The sequence below is a fragment of the Misgurnus anguillicaudatus genome, chromosome 1, assembly GCF_027580225.2.
Source record: "Misgurnus anguillicaudatus chromosome 1, ASM2758022v2, whole genome shotgun sequence".
NCBI classification, from domain to species: Eukaryota; Metazoa; Chordata; class Actinopteri; order Cypriniformes; family Cobitidae; genus Misgurnus; species Misgurnus anguillicaudatus.
In genome coordinates this window covers 12,904,464-12,931,426 of record NC_073337.2, presented here as the reverse complement: position 1 = coordinate 12,931,426, position 26,963 = coordinate 12,904,464, and the positions used below count along the sequence as shown (strand labels likewise).

Genomic DNA, 26,963 nt, shown 5'->3' with positions numbered 1-26,963 from the left:
TGCATTTTGAGGTAAAACAAAGGGCACAGATGTATTTTAAGATATGTAAGTTCAAGGTGTTTTCAGTTTGGAGAGCTCTTAAAAGTGTTTAAGTCTGGGACTACTCTAATCCCTGTCCGGGAAACCGCCCCAACATGCCTTATTGCAAGCTAAGTGATATTCTCACAAAAGTGTTTAATGGTTAATGTTTCAATATTCAAATATAAACCTACCCTGAAAAATATTCATTGGGCTATAAAATATGAATAACCACCTTTGTTTTCCTAAACCCTACATCAAACTATTATAAAATACTTATAAACTAATTATAATGTCAGAGACTAAAGCTTTTTTGTTGCCTTTGTATAAATGGCTTGCTGAAACAAGTGAAATCTAAAATAACTACAGTTCAATGTGATTGCGGGTATAGTGGCACTTATACAGTACAGTAAATACTGTAAATACAATACAACACCAATTAGAGAAGTGAAACTTTAAAATGAACCTACATGAATAGCAGCAATGATGCTCATCCCATATGCGCAAGTCCTGTAAACATATATAAAACATGATAATATATACAGTAGCTGTAGTATATATATAAAGTACAGTACAGCAAAAGAAAAAAAACTAAAACTTCTGCATTGATTTTGTTATTGTGATGCTGATTTGAGTCACCTCATCACAGGTCTGCTGTGGACACACAGTTCTCTCAATCTCTGTCCCTGTCTGGCTACAGCTGAAAGACTCGCATGGATGTAATGGGTCTGTCCACCGGTCACCAACCTAAACCCATCAAAGAGAAAAATCTTTAGAGGAACATACTCACTGCTGTTTAAATTTTTACAGAGGTTCAACTTAAATATATATTACAAAGTAACAAAGTAACAAACACAAAGACCTTAAATAGGGGAGAACTAATGAATACAACAGGTGACAAGGATTAAACAATGAGGGTGACAAGGGAGCGAGGTAAAAGTGACAAGACACCAGGAACACGTGGTCTAGTAAAACCAATACTAAGACCACGTGATCCCACACAAAACATGGGCCTGTCATGATCCTGCCACAAGACTAGATTAAACAAAGGATAAGAGGGCAGGATCATGACAGTATTACCATTTATCTGTGTATTCGAATAAAATGTAACATTCTTTAAAAAGGTTCACCATGGTAAGTTCACGACAAACTTTAAAGTTACATAATTCACATATTTACAATGATGTACAATATCAAATATATTTGTAACAACACCTGTAAAAATTCTAATGTTTTATTATTTAACTAATATTTATTATTTAAATAAAAAAATCATATTCTAATGTTTTATTCTTATTTTACTTTTTTATTGATTTATAATTGATTTATTATAATGATGTATACATTAAAATACAATGTTTAGTTACAGCAAAGCATTACAAAGAGTCATGTTATGAGTACTATTTTCCTTACCTTGTAAGTGTTTCCATTGTACTCACAAGAACTCTCAACTGTAATATAGCAAACGACACTCAAAATCTATTTCACAGCAATGCATCTCGCAATAAAGACAGAATAAATTGAAAACAGACACCTGCACTATTTGTACACTAGACCTTGTGAGGTTGTGATGGATAAAGTTTAAACATTACCACAGATCTGATTGTTACAGCAGTCAGAGACCAGTATGGAGTAAGCACTGCAAATTGGAGAAGCTGTTGGAGGCTTAGGATGGCACTCTTCGGTTTTGGTTTGGTTATTACAGGTGCATATGTGACAGTTTGATTCCCATACGGACCCCACCTTATAGACAGAGAGACGAAAAACGTCATTTATAGGTCACAATAAACATTTGAACAATAAACACCATGTTTAAATGCAGTGTGGGCTTTTTGTTTTGTAAAGTGACATTTGATTGGAGCATATTATATTGAAACCTTACCGGCATAGGCTCACCCAATGGTCCTTTACACTCTGAAATAAAAAAGAAAATTTAAAAATGTACAAGTATAAAAATAATTTGTGTATTGTCTCTTACACAAAGGTATTGTTGTAATACATTTATACAGCTGATATTAATATGTGCTAATATTCATTAAAAACATGGTGGTGTCTTGCACAATATACAGTACATATACTGTATACAACATATATAAAAAAAGTTCATTTACATAATTTAAAGAGTTTTACAAATAAGCAATGAGAAAATATCATTAGTAATTCAGACTTGTTTTTCAACTATATAGCTCAGGGGTTTTCAATCTGGGGTCTTGAGACCCCCTTGGTTCCCCCAGAAGGTTCTAAGGGGTCCAGAAAAAGTTCAGAGAAGAAGACAAAGCGTTTATACACACACATATATATATATATATATATATATATATATATATATATATATATATATATATATATATATATATATATTTTAGGAAGGGGGTCCATCAAAAAGATCCATCATATCTGGGGGTCTCAGCCATCATAAAGTTTGAGCCATAACAGAAGCATCTATTATGTTCTGTTGTACTGTATGCATTAAACAATAAAAAAATCGTATCATGTGCGTCAAGCGCAAGTGATTTCAATTTTAAGTCAATGTGAAGACGCGCTGATGAGGCGTTTGGCGCGGTAGTTGCAATTCCGCCTCGCGCGAATTGAGCGTCTGCCGTGGTACGCGCAGTGTGCGTGAATGGTGCTTTTTGTGTATTTTGCGTTTGACATGAATTTGCGTCTGACGCCCGAAAATGTGAACTTTGACAGACTTTTCCACCGCGTTAACCAATCAGGAGCCTGCTTGCTGCTGTGGAGGCAGCTCCGTCCGGAGTCACTCATTCAACCTGAAGGAACGCTTGATATTGTCCGTGAGCAGTCACCCGGAGCTATACGACACAAGTTCTCATTTCTATAGAGACAGGAATAAAAAAGACCTTGCTTGGAAGAGTGTCAGTGAGGACATTGGGCAACCTGGTAAGTTGTAATACACATTTCACTTTTGAGTCACGTGACGTTTATCGACCCGCGGCGTTTATTTACCCCCTATGTGACTAAATTCAAACCGGTAACTCTCTTGATAAATGCACAATCAACATAAAGAATCTTGCAAACAGACAACCGCATAGCACTTGCCCCTCCCACAGGAAGCGGATTTTGCCTCTGAAGCGCGTCAAATGCTTGCTTTTCCAAGCGTCTACTTCGCTCTAGACGCGCAAATGCATTCAAACTGTTCAAGCAGCAAAATAGGCTGTAGACGCGATTTAGACGCCTGAAACGCGGTTGGTGTAAATGCAGCATCAGAATTAAAATCAAGCAATAGTTTTGTATTGTACTGTATGGCTGAATTTTGTGTTCGTTTAGACACTTACTAGTGCATTCAGACACACATATTTGTTTGTGTTCCTCAGCTAGCATCTGGTCGTCTGGACAAAAGCAGCCTGATCCCACCCCAACCAATGATGTTGCAGGCACAGGAATGCTGAGGATACAATAAAGTGATGGGCGTGAGCAAGCAGAAATATATTAATAGATCGCATGTGATCCCAACCATTATTCTAAGTTAAATGCAAAGACAAAATACAACAACAGAGTTGAAAAGAAATAATCTTTATCCTTGTAACTCAATCTTTTAATTAAAAGGTGAAACATGACACACGGCACCGTGGGAAATGCTTAAACGCCTACACATGACGTACCTAAGCTGTAATACGTTGTTCCAGGTACATATTGCTGCACCTTACGATTGTAGTGTCCACTAGAGGCGCTTACTGTCAGGACTGAACGTGTTTGGCAGGACGTGTAGTGGTGACTTACAAAAGGAATGATCAATACATCTATATGTTTTCGTTGGCTGTGTTTTATTCAAATTAAACCGCAAGGACAGTGCAAGTCGCTTAGGCATGTTGTTCATTTCCGTGCAAATGACCACAAATAAGTCCCAAATGTCACAAATCTACATCGCAAAGATAACTAGGTTTTAATTTGTGTTGCTTTGTTACTTGAAAAACTCTGCATCAAAATAGAGAAAAACCAAACGACTCTACAGTAGATGCAGGGATATGTACCTGGAGCAAAGTGTTTTAGGTTATGCAGAAATATAGGCAAAGGTACATATGGCGAGTGACCCTGGGTTGTAAATCACTTATAAATCTATTTCTCACCCGCCTTGACAAACGCTGTTTGGATAGTGTCGACACTCATCATATATCATTCCTTTAGGACAGTTGACCTCTGAAACACAGATGAAGATTGTATTATCTTTGTATTATATTATATGAAAGGGACATTCCACTTTTTTGAAAAATATGCTCATTTTCCAGGTTCCCTAGAGTTAAACATTTGATTTTCACTGTTTTGGAATCCATTCAGCTGATCTACGGGTCTGGCGGTACCACTTTTAGCATAGCTTAGCACAATCCATTGAATCTGATTAGACCATTAGCATTGTGCTATAAAATAACCAAAGAGTTTCGATATTTTTCCTATTTGAAACTTTACTACTCTGTAGTTACATTATGTACTAAGAATGCCCGAAAATTGTCCCCTGCTATTGAAAGTAACCAAGGGGACTATTTTCGGGCAGTGCGTAATATCACTACACCTGCTGCAGCCATGTTACATCAGCAAATTCATTGATTATTACGCCAAAATGAGTGTAGCATGCCCCCCGAGACAGAGAAGAAACCTTTACTGATGGTTTTTATGATGCTTTAATCCTTTGTTAAACCTTTTCCGTTCATCACATCACCAACGTAAGAGCTGCAATTTACATAAACATACGATTTATTAGCTAACACGGTTCAAAATCCGCTAGCTTTACATGTGTGCACAAGAACACATTAACAGACGAAATATGCATTTGTCAAACTATTGAACATACCTTTTGCCTCTTCTGAGGGGCTGCAAGCATAATACATGTATATTTTATCATCCAGTGTCGATGAACGCTATCGTTACACTAAAACTGCACTAACTCGAGCGCGCGCTCCACTCAAACCCAAACACAAAGCGCGAAGCTTAACACCGGAAGTTAAAACATTGCACTTTAGAATTTCAAAATAAGAGACAAACACATTTCCTACAAAATATACTGAATGGTTATTTACACTCCCACAAAGTTATGCGTTTTGTTATATCAGTATAACCACAACGGAGAATTTTCAACAACAAATAACCATTTCTCTTAATTAGTTTATGAACATTCTAATATCAGTATTAATTTTTGAACAGGACGCTCCACAATAGAAAGCTTACTCCTGCGTTGTCCCTTGTTATTCAGTTTTTTATCTCCAAAGGAGATTTTCACTCGTCTCACGAGTCCGTCCTTGCCTTTAACAGTCTCCAGTACCCTGGCAAGTTTCCACTCACCTCTGGGTGACAGTTCATCAATGTCCAGCACAATGTCACCTTCTGTTATATTCCTTTTTGGTAAGTGCCAGCGCTGTCTAGCAATAATGTTGTGCAAATATTCACGCCTCCACCTGCACCAAAACTGTTCAGTCAAAAACTGCACGCGACGCCATCTCTTTGCTCCATAGAGGTCCTCCATTGGAAAGGCACCAGGTGGGGGCAGGGTTGTGCTGGATTTCATGTGAAGCAGGTGGTTAGGGGTAAGTGGTTCCAAGCTGTCAGGGTTGTTAAGGTTGTCTACAGTCAGCGGGCGACTGTTAACTATGGTCATAGCTTCATAAAATAAAGTCCTTAGTGAAGCATCATTTAGTCTACCATGCGCCAGTGACAGAGTAGTATTCAACACACTTCTGACAGTCCTTATCTGGCGCTCCCACACTCCGCCTGCGTGACTGGAGTGGGGTGCATTCATCACAAAGTCACACTGGTTTTGAGACAGGTAAGTGCTCAGTCTTTCAGTGTCCAGTTCACTAAGAGCAGCTTTAAACTCATTCTTTGCACCGACAAAGTTTGTTCCCTGGTCACATCTGATTTGGCGAATAGCACCTCTGATAGCAATGAAACACCTTAGTGAATTAATAAATGTGTCAGTGGATAGGTCCTCTAAAAGCTCAATGTGAATGGCTCGTGAGCAAAAGCATGTGAACAAAAGTCCATATCGTTTGTGTGTTTTTCGGCCTTCTGTAGTTGCAAAAGGGCCAAAACAATCCATACCGCAGTATGTGAATGGTGGTGAGGGCTCTAAGCGTTCTGCAGGTAGGTCGCTCATTCTCTGACCCTCCGGAGCCTTGCGGAGTCTACGGCAGATGACACACTGGCGGATAAAAGAAGCAACGGTTCTGCTCATGCCTGGGATCCAGTAGCCACTGAATCTGATTTCGTTTGTGGTGAAGCCCTTTCCTTGATGCTTTACTTTATTGTGACAGTGAGCTATTATGAGTTTGGTCACATGATGTTCCTTTGGAATCACAATGGGGTGTTTGAAAGAGTCTTTGATTGATGAAAGTCTCCCTCCGACCTTAACGAGACCATCTGTGTCCATGAAAATGTCTAAGTGGAACAGTTTGTTGCGATGTGGGAGCTGGTTGCCTTTGTTTATTAGTTTTATCTCCTTTTCATAGGTTTGTCTTTGAACATCCTGTAAGATGACACGTACTGCACTTTCTTGTTCACTCACTGTAGCCGGCGCATCTGATTTGACTTTCTTGGCCCTTCTGATGAGACGTGCTACAGCTTTGACTGCCTTGGACCATGATGAAAACTTGGACAAACGTTCTGAAAGGCTGAAAGTCTCCGTAACTTTGGTTAACATTGTTTGAATTTTTTTGACTTCAGGATCTCCAAGAGACAGTTCTAACTCTACACTTTGTGTTGCGGGCAGGTCTTTCTCCCAAAGAAAGGAGGGGCCGGTGAACCAGTTAGAAGAGAGAAGTTCGGTGACAGATTTACCCCTAGATGCCATATCGGCTGGGTTCTCTTCAGATGGCACGTAAAACCATTGCTGAGGTTGTGTACTTTGGCGAATCATTTGGACCCTATTCGCTACAAAGGTATGAAAACGACGTGCCTCATTGTTTACATAGCCCAAAACTACCTTAGAATCTGTCCAGAAATACTCTTTGACTTGAGCATAGCAGAGTTCTTCTCTCAACATGTTACTAATGGAGACTGAAACTACAGCTGCAGTTAGCTCAAGTCTAGGGATTGTAGTCAGCTTGGTAGGAGAAACACGGGCTTTGGCTATTACCAATGAACAGTGAATCTCCTCTTTACTGTTTGTGGCTCTTAAATAGGTGCATTGTCCATAACCACTCGTGCTCGCATCCGAAAAGTGGTGCAACTCTATTTCTTTAATCTCTCCAAAACTAGCAGGAAAGTAGCAGCGAGTTATGTTTACCTTGTTTAAGTTTGCAAAGTCACGTTGCCAGCTCTCCCACCTTGGCCTCAGTGATTCCGGCAGGGGTTCATCCCAGTTGATTCCTTGGTGACACATTTCCTGCAGGATTCTTTTTCCGTGAAGTACATATGGCGCCAGGAAGCCAAGGGGGTCATAGATGGATGCGACAGTAGATAAGATGCCTCTACGGGTTGCTGGTTGATCCTTTAAGGTGTTGTCAAATATGAAACAGTCTCTCTCAATGTTCCATTGGATGCCCAAGGCCCGTTCTTGTGGCATGTCTTTGAGTGTTAAGTCCTTCGTTTTTTGTTTCTACAGCACGTTCAGATGGAGGGATGCTTTGTAGCACAGCAGGGCTACTTGAGATAAATTTATGTAGACGGAGACCTCCTTGCTTGCATATCTCTGTTGCCTCTTGTGCGAGCTGTATTGCCTTTTCAACAGTGTCTGTGCTTGTGACTCCGTCGTCCACATAAAAGTCCTTTTCCATGAACTCAGATCCTGCAGGGTGAGTGTGACAGTGTTCTTTAGCTAAATACCTTAGTCCATAATTTGCACACCCTGGGGATGATGTCGCACCGAAAAGATGTACCTTCATTCTGTACACAAGTGGCTGTGTCTCTGTGTTGCCGTTTTTCCACCACAGAAAACTCAGGTAATCTCTGTCGCAGGGCTGAACGTGGAACTGGTGGAACATCTTCTCTATATCGCACATTAGGGCGATAGGACGTTGTCTGAACCGAAGGAGGATGCCTGTTAGATTGTTAATCAAATCTGGCCCTTGGAGAAGATGATCGTTTAGACTTGTACCTTTGTGTTTGGCCGAACAATCGAACACAACACGTAGTTTCGTGGGTTTTTTGGGGTGGTATATCCCGTGATGGGGAATGTACCATCGTTCGCCTCGTTTTTCATCATTGTGTACCTCTTCAACATCACCTCTCTCAATAATGTCGTTCATGTACATTATATAGTCTCTTTTGTAAATTTCATCTTTGTTGAACTTTCGCTTTAAGTGTTCGAGTCTGATTTCAGCAAGCCTTCTGTTGTCAGGTAAATGGGGTCTTTGTCTGAATGGTAGAGGCATCTCACAGTGTCCTTGTTCATTTTTCCTTATTCCCTCCTTAAGCTTGTCCAAAAAGATGAGATCCTCTTGTGAAACCGTTTTTTCACTTGCCTCTGTGTCCTTAAAATCCGACTCTAGCACACGAATCACGTCCATGGGTGTAACAGGGGGTAATTCCTTTATTGTTATCCTATGACACAAACTTGACTGAGTTTCAGTGAGCGCTGGTGTGGAGCCTCCAACGATACTCCACCCAAGGTCCGTGCGGATTGCATATGGCTCCTCTCCTGCTCCTACGAGAACTTGTCTTGGAGCTAAAGTTCTGGGACAGTTAAATCCGATAAGGAGTCCAACATCACAACTTAACAAAGGTGGTATCTTATCTGCAATTTCTGTCAGATGGGGCCATTGTTTTGCCGTGTCACTAGTGGGTATGTTGTCATAGTTAACTGGAATAAAGTCTTTGGTATATGAGGGGGGTAGGTCAATGCGAATGTCTGAATCATAACCTCTCACACACATTCCAGAGACTCTGTGACTCATAACAGTAGAATGAACACCTAGCATGGTAGTTAGCTTTAGCTTTACAGGGTGAGTTTCCGCTCGTAGCTGTTTGCTTAATTCTTCACAGACAAATGTGCTGTCACTCTGTGTGTCTAATAGTGCGTAAACTAATAGCTCTTCAAACGGGCTCTGCACCGTAGATACCCATACAGGAACAATCATGGAAGTGCTACTAGATTGACCCACCTTAGTAACATTGAGAGCTGTCGCGGTTTCATTTGGAGTATTTGGAGCTGTGTTTTCAGAGCTTTGAGACCTTACATATGGCTTGTGATTGTCGTTGTGGAGACAAGTGGGATGCCTTCCTTTGCAAATGTCACAAATGTGGCGATGGCAACAATCTTTGGCATTATGGCCGACCTTTAAGCATCCATAGCACAGTTTATTGTCCTTAACATATGTGCGCTTCTCTTCTAATGGCCGTTCTGAGAAGTTAGGGCACTTTGATAAATGGTGATTTTCATCTTTGCAAAACATGCACTGCACCTTTAATTTTGTGTTGCTAGTCCTTGCTTTGTTGTTTTGTACTGTGGCTTGTGTTGTGAAGACTTGTGTGGATCTGTGTGGTTTAAAGTCCTTTGTGTTCCTTTTCTCATAGGATGAGCTGCATGAGTGAAGCGCATGAGAAGAAGTGACCGGGTTGCATGCAATCTCCGCTTCGACTGTCACAAAATGTGCAAAGTCCTTGAAAGAGGGAAAATCCTTTCCTTCCATAAGTGTAACTGTTACCTGTCGATTCCAACGGGCTGCCAGCCAGTCAGGAACTTTCTGCAGCAATTTTTGATTTTCCTCGCAGTCACTAAGTATCTCTAGGCCTTTCACGTGTGGTGTGGCTTGGAGACACGCATTTAGAAAGTCAGAGAATGCCCTTAATCCTTCTGCGTCCTTTGAGTTTATTTTAGGCCATTTTAACAGTTTGTCTCTGAAAGCTTTTTGGACAACAAAAGGTGGGCCGTAACGTTGGTCAAGCCTTTGCCATGCATCCCTGTATGCCTCTTCGTCACTGCGAAAAAATGTGCCCTCAAGACAATTTTGAGCTGGGCCTGTGACATACCTTTTTAGTAGATGAAGTTTATCAGCAGGTGAGATGCCTTTGCAGTCCACAAGTGAAGAGAATGAAGCCTTCCATTCAATGTAGTTTATTGGATCTCCACTGAAAACTGTGGGCATTGGCACTGGAACTCTGTTTATAGCTATACTATTTTGAATAGCTTGGGCCAACTGAGAAATGTCAGTGAGAGGTGTTTGCGTGACAATTTGAGGGTTTGGACTGTTCATCATTTGATTTGGCATATGGATGGACACATTGTTTTGTGGCATTCTTGAAGTTAAGTTACTAGAGGGAGCTGATGCTTCATTAACTGATTGGTGACCAACAGAGAAAGGTATACTGTTTGGTTGTATTTGCTGATATTCCATATCCATGTTAATCTCCCTGTCGTAAATCTCAAGTTTTGCACGAGCAGCTTGTATTTCCTTTTCTGCCTTTAAACGATCAAGTTCTGATTGTATATCTTTCATTTTTTCCTTTTGTTTAATTTCCTCTTGCACAATTTTATATTCTGCTTCCTTTACAGCCAACTCCGCAGCCGCTTCGATCCTTTTGGCTGCGATGCTTGAAGTATCAGACTGCTTACCGAAACTAGACTGAGAGGCAGTACCGTAGATGGAGCGGGCGTACTGTTGTGATGGTAGCTGATGAAGACGCTGCCTTTCTCTATCTGCATCGAAATCACCATCTATTCCCGTTATACGTTCACTAAGTATTTTCATAATGTCCTTAGATACTGCTTCACAGGAGTCCATTTTGCGTCTTGTGTCAGGGGATGGCATAGTACGCTCTCTTATTTCAGTGTACACCTTCATCATGTTGTTCAGACCATTTTCAATTTCGTTTGCCATTTCACACAACTTGTGTTCTGATAAGTCAGTCTTTAGGCTTTCTCTGGACTTTCTGATTAGCTGTTTCCATTGTTCATAGAGACTGATAAGTTTTTTGTTCTTTTTAATCAGTTCGTCCTTTTGATAGGCTAGCATTTTTTCCGTTAACACACTAGGGCGCTCTGAACGTCTGGGTAACGACAACTCGGTCGCATCCTCAATTTTTTGCAGTTCGGCTAATTGTTTTTCTTTGCGCTCAATATCGTCCTTTAACTCCTGTCTTGACATGCTTTCTGTATCTCCTTGATGTAATAAGGCTCTCGTTTCATGGATTTCGATTTGTAGCTTACGTATTTGCTCTTCGATATCGTCCATTTTCCGTGCTGTTGCCGTTGTCCTTAAGAGTTTACGAGCCGCTCGATGTAGCACGCTGAGGTGAAGCTCTTACTGTAGCATGCCCCCCGAGACAGAGAAGAAACCTTTACTGATGGTTTTTATGATGCTTTAATCCTTTGTTAAACCTTTTCCGTTCATCACATCACCAACGTAAGAGCTGCAATTTACATAAACATACGATTTATTAGCTAACACGGTTCAAAATCCGCTAGCTTTACATGTGTGCACAAGAACACATTAACAGACGAAATATGCATTTGTCAAACTATTGAACATACCTTTTGCCTCTTCTGAGGGGCTGCAAGCATAATACATGTATATTTTATCATCCAGTGTCGATGAACGCTATCGTTACACTAAAACTGCACTAACTCGAGCGCGCGCTCCACTCAAACCCAAACACAAAGCGCGAAGCTTAACACCGGAAGTTAAAACATTGCACTTTAGAATTTCAAAATAAGAGACAAACACATTTCCTACAAAATATACTGAATGGTTATTTACAATGAGAGTATAGTTCCTAGCCATATCTGCCTAGAAAATCGCAACTTTTAATTTTCTGTCGGTCTTAGTACACGAAGTAACTACAGAAGAGTCAAGTTTTAAGTAGAAAGAGTATCTGAGCTCTTTGGTTGTTTTTTGGCGTGATGCTAGTGGTCTGGTCGGAATCAATGGATTGTGCTAAGCTATGCTGAGGGTGCTGGCGCCAGACCCGGGGATCGGCTGAATGGATTCCAAGATGGTGAGAATCATATGTTTAACTCTAGGGGAGCTGGAAAATGGCATATTTTCAAAAAAAAGTGTAGTGTCCCTTTAAGTACTGGTATAACAAATTGGGATACATTGTTACACTTCTGTCTGAGAGCTAATCTTACCACAAGAACCATTGGTGAGATATCTCCAGTCAACACAAATACCAATCGTTTTGCATGCTGATGCTGCGTACTCCAGAGAAGAACAGGCAGCAACAGTAGACATGGATGAGCAGTAGTCGAACCTGCAATTCTTCTCCACTGATACGAGATCTGTGATTTTACTGCATTCTTCAAACACCCTAAGAACAAAGTGGGGATGATATAATGGCTATAATACAACAGGCTACTTGTACAGCTATTTACTTTTGCTATTTCGCTACTTTCGCCAAAAACTAGCTGTTTAGTTGGTATGTTTTTATGTAAAAGTACCTTATGATTTTTTTATAACTCAACTGGTAGAGTAACAGGCAAGCAATGCCAAGCTAATAGGTTTGGATATTTTGCATTTTATTTTTAGATAACTATTGATTAACTAAATAAGATACAATCCATGTTATTCAAGACAAGCTGGCACAGACTCAATGCATCAATTTGTGGAAAACCTAGTCCGATTCAATTAGATCATTCATCATTTCTTCAGGTTTTGACCACACTGGCCTTAAAAACATTCAACAGTGGCTTACGCATGTTGAAGGAGGTCGCATATTGGAGCACTGCAGGGAGGTGGAGGTGGCATTGGTGGGGGAGAGACACAAGAGATATTTCTCAGTGGAGATTTGCAGTAGGATTTCAGAGGGTGTTCTACGACCCAGTCATACGCAGTCTTATCACAGCAACTGTCATCTTCAACTACGCCATTTCTGCGTATACATGACTGCCCACCACAAACACCTGCAATCAAGTCAAATAAAACAACAGTCACCAAGTATCACAGAAATAACACAAGCCAGCTGGTAGTTCATTATATCTTATTAGTCAGTTGTTTTAATGACGTACCACACTGTCCTTGAGTGTTGTTGAAAAAGTGCTCTGATGCCAAGTTGATTAACAGAGTGTTGAATGGTGTAAGAGAAACATAAGAACGAATAGGTTTGATGTAGATGGAGACCTTCATACCACTGCTTTCAAACTTAAACATCTCATTCTCATATGGTGGTTTAATGATCTCCTGGTTCAAAGTAGACTGGAAAATACATTAGATTGATTAGAATAAGATGTTTTTATGTATTGGATAGATTTTATTTATTTTCAGGTCATGCACAAATGTTTTTATGCCTTAGTATTATGGAAAAAAACATGGTTCCTTTCCCAGGGGTTGGTGTTGGGTTGGTGTTCAGTGGCTGGCTCAGTGTCATTGCATCATGTTTACGACGGATGCATCCCTCAAAGACTGGGGAGTGATTATGGAAGGCTGTTGGGGCCATGGACTATGGAAGGCCCATCAGCTCAAATAGCACATAAAGTGCTAAGAGATGCTGGTGGTCTTTCACGCTCTTAAATACTTTCTTTCTCACCTCTGGGGCCATCACATATTGGTTTTGAATTGGTCCCACATTTTGCTCGCACAACTGTATAAGTTGCCATGCCTCATTTTCCTGTGGGCACAGGGAAAGCTGCTCTCACTCAGAGAGCTTTTTTGTACCCTAGACTCATTTATGTGCTTACCAATGTGCTACCGCCTACAGTCTTGCAGGCTTTCTGTCCTCCATTTACAGATCAGAACAAGGAGATAGCCAATTTGGTGCGAGCACTGGATGCTTATGTACGCAGATCTGCTCTATGGAGAAGATCTGAACAGTTATGTGAATGCTGGCACTGGCTGGCAACTTTTTTTCAAAATGCTGGCATGAGTTAAAAGGCACAGTTTAACATTTTTATTCCCCAATTCAGTGGGGAAGAGCGCAACCAAAAAAAATTCTAATTCAAGAGCCAAAATGTCTGCTTGTGTACACGGACCAACAATTAAAAATGCTCAAATTAAAAGCAAGAATAAATTCATTGTGACAGAAACCTAACTCCTATGAATTGTTGTTGACAGCAGGGGGCTTGCATTCAGTTTGAACTACAGCAAACAATATTTCAACCTATCGACTATCTTCAGAAAGCATGCGTAACTAACCATACTTAATTGATTAAAACTTAACAAATGACAGCTGTATAACAATACTCTTACTTTCGCTTTCCAAAGCAATAGGGTACGGAAGCCCTGTCTATCCTTTTCAAGATTTTTGTGTGAATGTTAGGTTTTGTGTAAAGCTTTCATTCATTATAAGCCTACCTCCACCATGAACTCCTCTGTAATCATAAGTGTGACTGTGTCATTCCAATACTTTAATATGATGCCTCTGGAACAAGAAGCATCAATATCTGGCTCGCAGAAGTAGTTGTCTACAGTAATGCTTAAATGGTGATGCAGTACTTTTTCCTCCACTAGAGTGTAAGTGCAATTGTCCATAAAGTCAAACGGGATGCCTTGGAATGAAATGTAGTGAGGGTCTCCATAAAGCTGACACTGGCCTGAGGAGTGAAAGAAAAGCAAAATGTTGTCAAACATGTCTTCTAAACACTTTTATTTGTTTTTGGTCAAGAAGCTCCACCCCAAACATAAACCAATGGTTCAGACAGTGTTACTAATTTGGGATGCTTAAACACACCGTGAGATCAAGCATTAACTAGTTAAAATAGTCCAGATAATTGGTCAGCATGGTCATATTTTGACAGTCACCATTTTTGTAAGGGAAAAAAAGGTAAATAGCACACACTAGGGAGGTCTGTGATGCATGTGGCCGCCACATTCAGGTTGTATTCAGGTCCAAGTACTCACAAGGGACCCAAGTTTGAGTGTGATCTATGGTCGTTTCACCTTCGTCTTCCATGCACTTTGAAGAGTTTGCTGGAAAATTGATGTGGCGTTTAAAGGATTCTGCCAACAAATTAGTATTTCTGAATGGCCCGAGGCCGGATAAGCGGATTCGAGGAGAAAGTATTTAATGAACTTATCTGATTTAAAGGGCGGATTAGTGGATTAATATATTGCATCATTTTGTAATAATGTAACCAATTTCTTGGGAAACTTGAGAAATTAATAATTGTATTGACCCAACTAGTTATTTTTGTACGTTTATTTTAAAGAAAAAAGTGATACATAATGAAAGAATTTTAATTTTGGGGTGAGTTAAAGCAACACTAAAGCGTTTTTGCTCTTTGCTCCCCCTACAGGTTGGAAAAGGAATTGTCCATAACCACTGTCGTAAATAATTTAGCCTACTGCAGCAAAGCTGGCTCTGATTGGATTGTAGGTCTGCAAGTAAAGCAAGTTTTTGTAGCTTTCACTCAAACTACAGGACCGCGACCCGACGGTTGGAAACTTCTTTGGTGCGGTTTTGGCCAATAGAGGGTTGCAAAGCGAATGTGAAAGTGCCGTTCACCCTGTTTCGAGTGGATGAACGACTGAAATGTTTTTGGAAACATTAATTTAAGGTAAAAAAACCTCTTTGGTGTTGCTTTAATACACCCACTGTTCACGGTCTTAGAATCTTGATCAAAGAGAGATATGTGTCTATAACCAACCAGGATACTTACAATCACACTGCCAGCTTTCACAACAAGTGTCTTTATCCTTAACCAGACTCTTCTTGTCTCTAGGGCAGTCAGTCCTTATCTCGGGTATTGGACAGGTAATGGGTTTTACCTCGATCACTCCAGACCTACAGACTTTATCAGTACAATCCTCTCTCCAAGTGGCTCCATTTGGCCAGCTTTGGTTTCGGATTTCATTTCTGCACTCTAATTTTAAAAAACAGCAAAAATATGAGTTAAGGTTGAGTTACACAGAGTTATTGTACTTACAAGTTCAATTTTGGCTGTAATATTAGTGTCCCCTTGAAAATTGTTCTTCCGAAATTGTGTTTCTTGTCTCCCCAACTGTTAGATTAAATTTACGCCCATGGACACCACATGCTTAACTTCCATTAGCTGGTTAGTGTGCATGATTTCAAATTTGAGCTGTGAAGTATCATATACTGTACTATATAAAAAAAATTCTGAAGTTGGCTCATCATCAGGATAGGGTTAATGTCAGTGGGGGACAGTAGAAACATTACACAAACCTTGTGTTGCACCTAAATAAAACTTGAAAACTTGTGTAAAACCAAATACAAAACTTTACCGGTACCTGAAGTCCTAGTCACCGTTCTAACTTGTGGGCCTGTAGTATTTTTGGATATAGTTGGGCCAGTTATAATTGTAAATCCTGTTTGCCAAAATAAAGGCACATTTGGAACTATTTGTCACTTTATTGTCATATATTATTGACCAAATGTAAATTATGAAACATATACTGGAACATATACTGTATAATCTGAAAAAAAAAAACATGTTCGTACCTGTTGTGGTTGTCACTGGAGTTGTGTATTTCACTGTGGTTGTAACTATTTCAGTTGTTGGTTGAGTTATTGTTGTGTATTTCTTTGTTAATTGTTGAGTTGTTTTGACTGGAGTTGATGGATGTGTTGTAGTTGCAGGTGTTTGTACAAAGGTTGTGGATTTTTCTGTGGTAGCAGTTGGTTGTTGAGTTGTAGTTGTGTGTTCCATTGTAGTTGTGTGTGTTGTGGTTGTGTTCATTGGAGTTGAATATGATTCTGTTGTTCTCACTGAAGATGGTGATTGTGTTGTGGCTGTGTGCTCTATTGGAGTTGTATATGACTCTGTTGTCATCTCTGTGTAAGGTGGTTGTGATGTGGTTGTGTGGTCCATTGGAGTAGAATATGATTTGGTTGTCTTTGCTGAAGATGGTGGTTGTGTTGTGGTTGTGTGCTCTATCAGAGTTGTATATGACTCTGTTGTCATCTCTGTGTAGGGTGGTTGTGATGTGGTTGTGTGGTCCATTGGAGTAGAATATGATTCAGTTGTCTTTACTGAAGTTGGTGGTTGTGTTGTGGTTGAGTGCTCTATCAGAGTTGTATATGACTCTGTTGTCATCTCTGTGTAAGGTGGTTGTGATGTGGTTGTGTGGTCCATTGGAGTAGAATATGATTTGGTTGTCTTTGCTGAAGATGGTGGTTGTGTTGTGGTTGTGTGCTCTATCAGAGTTGTATATGACTCTGTTGTCATCTCTGTGTAAGGTGGTTGTGATGTGGTTGTGTGGTCCATTGGAGTAGAATATGATTTGGTTGTCTTTACTGAAGTTGGTGGTTGTGTTGTGGTTGAGTGCTCTATTGGAGTTGTATATGACTCTGTTGTCATATCTGTGTAAGGTGGTTGTGATGTGGTTGTGTGGTCCATTGGAGTAGAATATGATTTGGTTGTCTTTGCTGAAGATGGTAGTTGTGATGTGGTTGTGTGCTCTATTGGAGTTGTATATGATTCTGTTGTCATCTCTGTGTAAGGTGGTTGTGTTGTGGTTGTGTGGTCCATTGGAGTAGAATATGATTTGGTTGTCTTTACTGAAGTTGGTGGTTGTGTTGTGGTTGAGTGCTCTATCAGAGTTGTATATGATTCTGTTGTCTTCTCAGTTGTTAAGGTTGTGTATTCTGTTGTTTTCTCAGAGGTTGGTGGCTGTGTTGTGGTTGTGTGTTTTGTTGTACTTTCTGAAATCAGTGGTTGCGTTGTATATTCTGTAAATTCAGTATTTCCCTCAGTTGTTGAGGTTGTGAATCCAGTTGTCTTAGTTGTTGAGGTTGTGTATTGTGTTGGTCTCTCAGAGGTTGGTGGTTGTGTTGTGGTTGAGTGCTCTGTTGGAGTTGTATATGATTCTGTTGTCTTCTCAGTTGTTAAGGTTGTGTAGTCTGTTGTTTTCTCAGAGGTTGGTAGCTGTGTTGTGGTTGTGTGTTTCATTGGAGTTAAAGAGGATTTGGGTGTAGTGTCTGTCTTAGTTGTTGAGGTTGTGTATAGTGTTGGTCTCTCAGAGGTTGGTGGTTGTTTTGTGGTTGAGTGCTCTGTTGGAGTTGTATGTGTTTCTGTTGTCTTCTCAGTTGTTAAGGTTGTGTAATCTGTTGTTTTCTCAGAGGTTGGTAGCTGTGTTGTGGTTGTGTGTTTCATTGGAGTTAAAGAGGATTTGGGTGTAGTGTCTGTCTTAGTTGTTGAGGTTGTGTATAGTGTTGGTCTCTCAGAGGTTGGTGGTTGTTTTGTGGTTGAGTACTCTGTTGGAGTTGGATATGATTCTGTTGTCTTCTCAGTTGTTGAGGTTGTGTGGTCTGTTGTCCTCTCAGAGGTTGGTGATTGTGTTGTGGTTGTGTGTTTTGTTGTACTTTCTGAAATCAGTGGTTGCGTTGTATATTCTGTAAATTCAGTATTTCCCTCCGTTGTTGATGTTGTGAATCCGGTTGTCTTAGTTGTTGAGGTTGTGTATTCTGTTGTTCTCTCAGAGGTTGGTGATTGTGTTGTGGTTGTGTATTTCATTGGTGTTGAATATAATTCGGTTGTAGTCTCTGTATTTGGTGCGTGTGTTGTGGTTGTGTGTTCTGTTGGAGTCGTATATGATTCTGTTATCCTCTTGGTTGTTGAGGTTGTGTGGTCCGTGTGTTTTGTGGATGTTGGCTGTGTTGTGGTTGTGTGTTCCAATGGAGTTGTATAGGATTCTGTAGGCCCTACAGTTGTTGAAGTTGTATATTCGGTTGTTCTCTCTGAAGTTGGGGATTGCGTTGTGGTTGTGTGTTTTGTTGTACTCTCTGAAATCAGTGGTTGTACTGTAGTTGTGTATTTTGTTGTCTTCTCTGTTGTTGGTAGTTGTGTTGTGATTATGTGTGCTCTTGTATTATTATATACTTTTGTAGTACTCTCAGTAGTTGAAAGTTTTGTTGTAATGTTCATTGTTGTTGTAGATGGCTGCGCTGTAGATGTGTAAGTTGTGGTTGTATATGTAGATGTTGGTATGCAAATGATGTTTCCCTCAATGCATTTGCTAAAAAAGAATATAAACCCCAATAAATAGTAAATGTATACTTAAATTCTTTGAATATTTTATATGAATTTATTTTTCAGCATCATAAAAAGGATCTTAATAATGGCTTACCAGCACATATACGGACTACAAACTTCTTCTTGAGGTGACCACACCCTGTTCATGAAGTTACAAGTGCAGTTGTCCGAGGTAGAGCATTTAGCCATGTTCTCATCATAATATGGTGTCTCCACAGGGCACCTTGGATAGCAGCCTAAGCCAAAGACAAAGTACTGCTTGATTTCAAAACATACTTACATGAAAATCTAGGGCTGTTAATCAACTAAGATGTGTACTGTAGTTTCACAAGTTCGAATTAACATGTACCTGTAATCAATAGGGAATGAGATAAAGCATATTTTGCAAGCTGTATAAAGGGAGGGCTCCAAGCAGGGAATTTTAGCCCAAACCCAGAGTACTCCCCCCTTTTTTTAAATGGGATAGATGTACTAGTTGAGAGTGAGGTAATGGGGTGGAGAAGGGAGGCTGCAAAAGAGATGGCTTCTTTTAGACAATTTGTGCTGATTGGTTGGATCACATTACCATACTCCTTTGGAACTTAGTTAAATAAACATTTTGCAGCTGCAAAATAGAAATGTGACCCATGGGTCCCATTGTTCATTCAGGCACTTAGAGGACTTTGCTGAAAATTAATTTAAAGGATTCTGCCAGCAGTATTTCTGGAATGGCCTGAGGCTGGGATTAAGTGGATTTAAATTTAAATTATTTGATGAACGTAAAATACATCCCGAGAGCATTTGGTCAATACCATTCTGGTGGCGGGTTTTGCACATGCGCAGTACTGTATATGACAGGTCTTGCTGTAATAAAACCTGGAGGCATTGCAAACAGAATTTGTAGTTAACACCCACCAAATGCGGGTAAACATCTGCTGTGGTGGGTAACATTGTTAAATCACTAGCCAATTTGTCGGGTTACTTTTAATAAATTATGTTAAATTGTTAATTTCTTGTTAAAGCTCATAAACCAAATGCTCAGAGTTTTAGGGCAAATACTCAAATCATGAGTCATCATGGTATACTAAATACAACATTATTGCGCAGCATCTGTGCATCTCTGGCTTACCTGAATACAGCCGTCACTACACATGATGTTTTATTAACGTAGTTCGGGAGGAGCGCGTCAAATAAACCACTTAAGTACTTCCAGCTGTCTATAATCAGTAATCAACAAATAATACTTTAGTACCACCAGCTGTCCTCAATCAGTAATCATCATATATACCCAATCAGCACAAAGGCAAGCCATATAAAAGTCACAGTTTAACTCTCCTAAAATCCTCTGCAGTCTTTAGAATCCCTTCACCATCCCGTCTCCTCTCACTCACACAGGTGGGGGGGGGGGGGGATACTCAGCGTTCGGGCCCATTTCCGAGCTCAGAGCCCTCTCCCTGGACAGCACGCCAAATATGTTTACTAATTTAATCTATACAACTTCTTTGTAAATGTGAACTCGTGAAATTGCAGCAAAAAATGGTGTGCTAGACTTACAATGTGGCAATACTTAGCTGGGGTTACTAACACCAGCTTAATAAGAAAAGTCACCCCAAACAAACAAGGAGACTAAGGTAGCATGCACACCAAAGCTTTTACGCTGGTGGCCGGCTTATGTTTTCAATTGTTTCCAATGGAAGTGCTGCATTTTTCAAAAAAGCCAGCAGCTGGCTGTTTTCCGCTCTGAAATTTTTTTTTAAATTTTGGTAAAAAACTCAGCTCGTCAATGGCAGTTCTCACACGGCCATCCAATCAAAGTGGAGGAGGGATGGGATAAACATCACAAAAACCAACCAGCACATTGTTCAATGACTGATAAACAACGCAAAAGTATCATAGCAACCAAAGTGCTCAGCTAAAGAAAGCTGGCAGTTGGCTAAAAAAGTCGGCGTCTGCTGGGCATTTTCAGATGCATTTAAAAGCTTTGGTGTGCACAACCCCTAAGAGAAAAAGAGCCAATGTTTTAATACCAAGTTGCAAACTAGGCGTGAATGGCTCATCTATCCGTGTGTCTCAATCCGCTCCCTAGGCCGTGAATAAGCATATCGTGTACAATAGAGATGTTGCAGTGTTGGAATTTTCCCACCGGTTAATCAGCGTGTGACAAACCTCCGGTTAACAAGCGTGTAGGAGGGTCTTATAAATGCACCTGCAGCCGTGCACATTTTACTTTCACTTTTGTATTAGTATTGTATTAAATGCCGCGCTTGCATAAGTTGCGTTAAATCACGCATGAATGGCCTACAGTCAAAGCTTTTATTGTTGTATTTATTTATTCATTTGTTTATATTAGTTATATTTTATATTTATAAAAACAGAACTCCTCCCCAAGTGGATTGTTAGTCTTTAACAATTGACAACTGGGTCTTTCTTAGCTACACCTGCCATAGACATGGCACAGAAGACATGGCACAGGAGGAAATACATTATGCGAATCACTGAAGAAACAGCATTACCTACAGTACATAATGGATGGCCCGAGTGTGAGTAAATTAACAGCAATGAATACAGTAAAATCAAGAAAAGGGGACGAGAGAAACAAATAATAACTGTACCTTCAAGCTTTCCTATGAAGAGGTTATTATTGCCACAGGTCTTAACTTGACCACAGGAATTGTAATGCCAGGTGCACTCGTCCGCTTCATTATAATAGTCACAATAGACCGCTGTGGAAAATAAACACTATAATTACCTTTCAAACCCAGCAATAGTAGGAAATAAAAAAAAGTTTCCGCAATACAATACAATCATTACAATATGAAGCAGTTGCTTACGACACAAGTCTGGTGTTCTCCAGTTTATACAGATGTCCTTTGCACTGCAGGCCTCTGCATACGCTGCAACAGCAGTACAGAAGCCGAGAAACTTTCCTTCAAACTCACAAGAACATGACTCCAAAACACAGGCCTGGTAGTAAGGCTCTGGATCTACCTATTGAACGTGAGAATCCAACAGATGGGTCTATCAATTATATGTAGTGCACCTGAATAAACGTTTTAACTGTGAAACTTTTCAATTAACTTGAACACATTGGTCAAACTTAGTTTATATTCAGCATGGAAACATCAAAATTGTTGAATGCTAAATAAAAGTATTGCAATGTACCTTCAGGTGGCAATCTTTAAAGGTGTCAGATCTTAGAATCATACAGCGTCTTTGAGCCCAAGCTGCACAGTAGGAGTGCCGTTCACAGGGAAACATTTCGGTGATCACATCAGAGCAGGGCGGGGCTGACGTCTTCCAACTGTTTCCGAAATCAACGACACTGAAAACTTCAGAGGCACTGCTAGTCAGAAGGTCGTTTGTCACCTTTCCATCAAAGTTCCCACAAAGACCCAACACTCTTCCCTGATGTTCCACAATTGAGAGAAAACAGCATGGTTACCACAAAGTAGGACATTTTCCTGAAAAACATCCTGTTTTGGAACAACAATTAACCCATGCCCAACTCTTATGCAAACTCTGATGTTACTAGAAGAATGTTACTACTGTAGGAATTTAGGCCTAAAATCAGATAGTAATGTTGTTTCAAGTGCAACAAGGATTTTGATTAAGAAAAAAATTGCTGCTTGAATGATATAAATATTTTAGATTTAAGTTGTAATTCTTCCAGATTAACAAAACACATAAAACCATTCCATGGAATTCCACAGATTATTCCAAACATTAAGTCCTGCAAGTCACATACATTGGTACACAACATTGGTAGTATGCCACTGTATTTCCTTTGTTCAAATGCATAGTTACATCTAGACACTTTATAATATTGGACCAGGTAGAGTATTGGCTTTAGGCAAAAAAAATGTCACACTCAGGATTTTATCAATATTTGCCATATAGAAAAATTAAAGGTGATTACTTACTCTCCATTGAGACTCCAGCTGGATTGTGACCCTGGTGTGTTTGTCCCAAATTACGGTCAGGCCCAGTTTGGGTACTGAGATGATGATGTACATACCCACAGTGTGGATGGAGTACAGGGGCTCTGCCAGCAAACCATGGGCACCCCATGGCTGGGTTGTCTCAGTGACCTTCATATCATTTAGCAGTAAAGTCACCTCACCCTATCAAACATTGAACAATCAGAGTTATTTTTAATAAGGCATGATAAAGATAATACTGGTCAAATTTGACTGTGGGCCATTTTAGTACAGTGAACTCATTGTCATGTTCAAGAAACCAATTTGAAATAATTCAAGCTTTGCGACATGGTGCATTATCCTGCTGCAAGTAACCATCAGAGGATGGGTACATGGTGGTCATAAAGGGATGGACATGGTCAAAAACAATGCTCAGGTAGGCTGTGGCATTTAAACGATGCCCAATTGGCACAAAGAGGCCTAAAGTGTGCCAAGAAAACATCCCCCACACCATAACACCACCACCACCAGCCTGCACAGTGGTAACAAGGCATGATGGATCCATGTTCTCATTCTCTGTTTACGCCAAATTCTGACTCTACCATCTTAGTGTCGCAACAGAAACTCATCAGACCAGGCAACATTTTTTCCAGTCTTCAACTGTCCAATTTTGGTGAGCTTGTGCAAATTGTAGCCTCTTTTTCCTATTTGTAGTGGAGATGAGTGGTACCCGGTGGGGTCTTCTTCTGTTGTAGCCCATCCGCCTCAAGGTTGTGCGTGTTGTGGCTTCACAAATGCTTTGCTGCATACCTCAGTTTTAACGAGTGGTTATTTCAGTTAAAGTTGCTCTTCTATCAGCTTGAATCAGTCGGCACATTCTCCTCTGACCTCTAGCATCAACAAGACATTTTCGCCCACAGGACTGCCGCATACTGGATGTTTTTCCCATTTTACACCATTCTTTGTAAACCCTAGAAATGGTTGTGTGTGAAAATCCCAGTAACTGAGCAGATTGTGAAATACTTAGACTGGCCCGTCTGGCACTAACAACCATGTCAAGCTCAAAATTGCTTAAATCACCTTTCTTTCACATTCTGACATTCAGTTTGGAGTTCAGGAGATTGTCTTGGCCAGGACCACACCTCTAAATGCATTGAAGCAACTGCCATGTGATTGGTAGATTAGATTATTGAATTAATGAGAAATTGAACAGGTGTTCCTAATAATCCTTTAGGTGAGTGTAATGCTATAGGTACCATATACAATAATAATACAGTATGAAATATCCATTGATTAAAACCATGGTAATGAATGATTAACATATTCATGTACTATTTTATCTATGCTACTTTTAGGAACATTAAAGAATATCACGATATGACTACAGTACATTTTTATATAAAACACATTTGGTATGAGACATTTCACATGGTGGACAGCTTTACTGTATCCCTCAGGGTGCTGAGCACACTGAACTGATACACTTTTAGACACCACATCACCACTTCATTCTATGCACTTTTACTCAATCACCTCAATTTTAATCTAATGGACTCCATCATGCCCTGCACTTTAACACTATAACCAACTCTGCCATTACCTCTTCAATAACCTGTAGTACATGTGCAATTGTATTCTGGTATTATGTGCATAATCTGTACTTTGTGTATTTATTGCATACATCATAATGTGTATATGTTTTGTGTATATATTGTGTTTAAGGTGTATATAGTCAACATCCAATAAGAAATATACAGAAATTGTCTACCAGTAGCTCCACTGAGATGGCGCGAGAACACGTCAGAGACTCGTCACAGCATGGCACACTCTCAGTTTTGATTGTAAACCGGCCATGTCCACTAAGATCAGCATCCTTACATGAAGAGAAGTTAGGGTTAAACAATGTATGGGTTTGTTAAGTATTGCATAATGTATAAAGTAATTGTACAGTAACTGTATATTGTACATAAACCAAATCATGGATGGTACTAAAGTAGATTCTCTATTAGAATGGAAAAGTAGGTTTTCATTAATGTTTATAATGTGTTTTTCTTCTCTTCCAATGATTTTTGACAACCCTAAAGTAAATGTTATGTATAATGGTAAACCCCAAAAACACTTAAAGGGCACCCATTATGGTCTTTTTTTTTAACAAGATGTAATATAAATCTCAAATGTGCCCAGGATGTGTCTGTGAAGTTTCAGCTCAAAATACCGCACAGATCATTTATTACAGCATGTCCAAATTGCCCGTATTTGGGTGGAAGCATAAACTCGCTGTTTTAATGTCTGTACCTTTAAATGTAAATAAGCTACAGCTCCTCACTCCCTTACTAACAGACAGTGAGTGCTTACAGTTCAAATACATCTGATTAATACAGTCTAAAACAATAGTATCTAGTGGACAGAGCTAAGGGTGAAAATATGGTAATGCAGGACTGAAAGTGGGTGGGGCTTTATCAATGTGACCTCATAATGAGACTGCTTTGGTTTAATGGGGATTAAAAAACAAGGAGCGGGTGGATTTTTTTCATCGTAGGGTGGTTGTGTTCACACACTGCCAACACACATTATCCAAGTGGATTTTGCATAATAGGTGCCCTTTAAATGAATTGTAACACAGTGACCACTCACCTTGACCAGTGTGTACTGACAATGGCCATCAAAACGGTACCATTTGGAGTCAAATGTGCGGTATTGCCCATTCCCAAACACTTCACACACACCTGAACATGGTTCATCGATACAAGACCACTCACCTCCTCTACAGGTACTGTGAGACATAAAATCACATCTTTTTAATCTGGTAATCAATCTGCTGTATATACCTATAATTAAAAGGCTTCCTAATACAAAGCTTTGATTAAAATACAACATAGACATAATTCTACAAAATCGCATTGATTGCCCTCATAGGGCCTCTATTTTACTTGCAACCTTCCGATCTCTCTGATGAAGCCAAAACGGAAGTGTTTAAACTGAAATTCATCGACTGGCCGCTACAGGCAGGCTCCAAAAGGGAGTCAATTCCCATAGACTCGCAGGTTAAAATGTCCAACTTTACAGTAGAAAATAATATGTTGACAGCCTGGTACAAAAATGTTACTCCCTGGAGCCATGTGGATTACTTTTGTAAAGGATGGATGCACTTTTTGTCTTCAAAGTCAGAAGTTGTCCCCTTTTCCCTGTGTACCCCCATTATAAAGCTTGAAAGAACAAGGACATTTTCTATAATAACTCACTAATTTTCATTTTTCACCACAGTATCCATTTAAGTTGGACTACTGCTACTCTTCTTGGAGCTTGACCGGCCTAAGACCCCATTTACATTCATTGTATAGTATGACCTTGGCCATTGTTCCAAATATCTCAGTTTTTTCCAAGAAAAGTTTAAAACAACATTACTATCGCTTTAAAACATACATGGCAAATTAAGGATTTCAACTCTTACCATAATTTACAGTTTGCCTCCACACTCTGCCCGGTTTCATACACCGTTCCACTGAATTCACAAGTGCAGTTTTCTTGGCTCACACAACCACCCTTATGATCTTCAAAAAAGCCTTCTGGACAAAAACAACCACTGATACAGGTGTAATCTTCACTCTGTAAATACAAATAAGCAGTTTCACACAAATACTCTTTCAAAAAAAAATTCCATTTAAGAAGGAAATGCTTACTAGTGGTTTGGTCAAGCTTTCACAGGTCTTATGAGCTGTGTTCACAGGTATTTGTAAGCAGTGCACACAAATCTTCCCTACTGGGCAATCTAGAATAAAAACTAAATATTAAATATTGTACATCAAAATCATTGTCATAACCAGTATTTTCCCCTCATATTTTAGTAAAATATCTAAATGTGACTGTCTGTGAAATCCAAGCTAAAGTCTCATAACTTAATAATGAGATAAGAAGCATCAAAGTTTGATTCCGATTATTGATTTCACGTACGTTTACATGCAACCAAATAATCGGTTTGTAATCGTATTGATGGCTCGTATTGAAAAGCTTCATGTAAACACCTTAATCAATACGATTGAGGACGATCGAATGCGAATTGGGATCGTATTGAAGGGGATGGTGTACCCCGATCTGTGATCCAATCAGCAGGAGAAAAGTACGCATGTAAACGCATGAATCGTAGTATTTTCTAAATCGGATGCAAAAATAAAAATACACTGTGCACATGCGCAGAACATTTGTGCTCCAAGTTCACTATATTTACCTCTTTTATC

General features: G+C 39.8%; 1 protein-coding gene across 1 annotated transcript in view; it reads right to left on the bottom strand.

Moving 5' to 3' along the window:
- The window catches only part of LOC129432615 (uncharacterized), a 43,264-nt gene that overhangs the window by 1,929 nt on the left and 14,372 nt on the right, over positions 1-26,963 (bottom strand). Inside the window, exons 20-42 of the mRNA XM_073870108.1 lie at positions 26,409-26,497; positions 26,180-26,334; positions 25,363-25,501; positions 24,497-24,601; positions 22,732-22,932; positions 21,974-22,216; positions 21,643-21,799; positions 21,424-21,534; positions 18,927-19,068; positions 16,300-18,815; positions 16,089-16,166; positions 15,497-15,700; positions 14,193-14,431; positions 12,911-13,097; positions 12,598-12,805; positions 12,035-12,213; positions 4,107-4,176; positions 3,315-3,424; positions 1,901-1,932; positions 1,611-1,761; positions 1,432-1,469; positions 658-765; positions 489-528 (exon numbers count right to left, since the gene is read on the bottom strand). Coding sequence (XP_073726209.1) covers positions 489-528; positions 658-765; positions 1,432-1,469; positions 1,611-1,761; positions 1,901-1,932; positions 3,315-3,424; positions 4,107-4,176; positions 12,035-12,213; positions 12,598-12,805; positions 12,911-13,097; positions 14,193-14,431; positions 15,497-15,700; positions 16,089-16,166; positions 16,300-18,815; positions 18,927-19,068; positions 21,424-21,534; positions 21,643-21,799; positions 21,974-22,216; positions 22,732-22,932; positions 24,497-24,601; positions 25,363-25,501; positions 26,180-26,334; positions 26,409-26,497 — 5,502 coding nt within the window. The remainder of the gene's footprint in view (positions 1-488; positions 529-657; positions 766-1,431; positions 1,470-1,610; positions 1,762-1,900; positions 1,933-3,314; positions 3,425-4,106; positions 4,177-12,034; positions 12,214-12,597; positions 12,806-12,910; positions 13,098-14,192; positions 14,432-15,496; positions 15,701-16,088; positions 16,167-16,299; positions 18,816-18,926; positions 19,069-21,423; positions 21,535-21,642; positions 21,800-21,973; positions 22,217-22,731; positions 22,933-24,496; positions 24,602-25,362; positions 25,502-26,179; positions 26,335-26,408; positions 26,498-26,963) is intronic.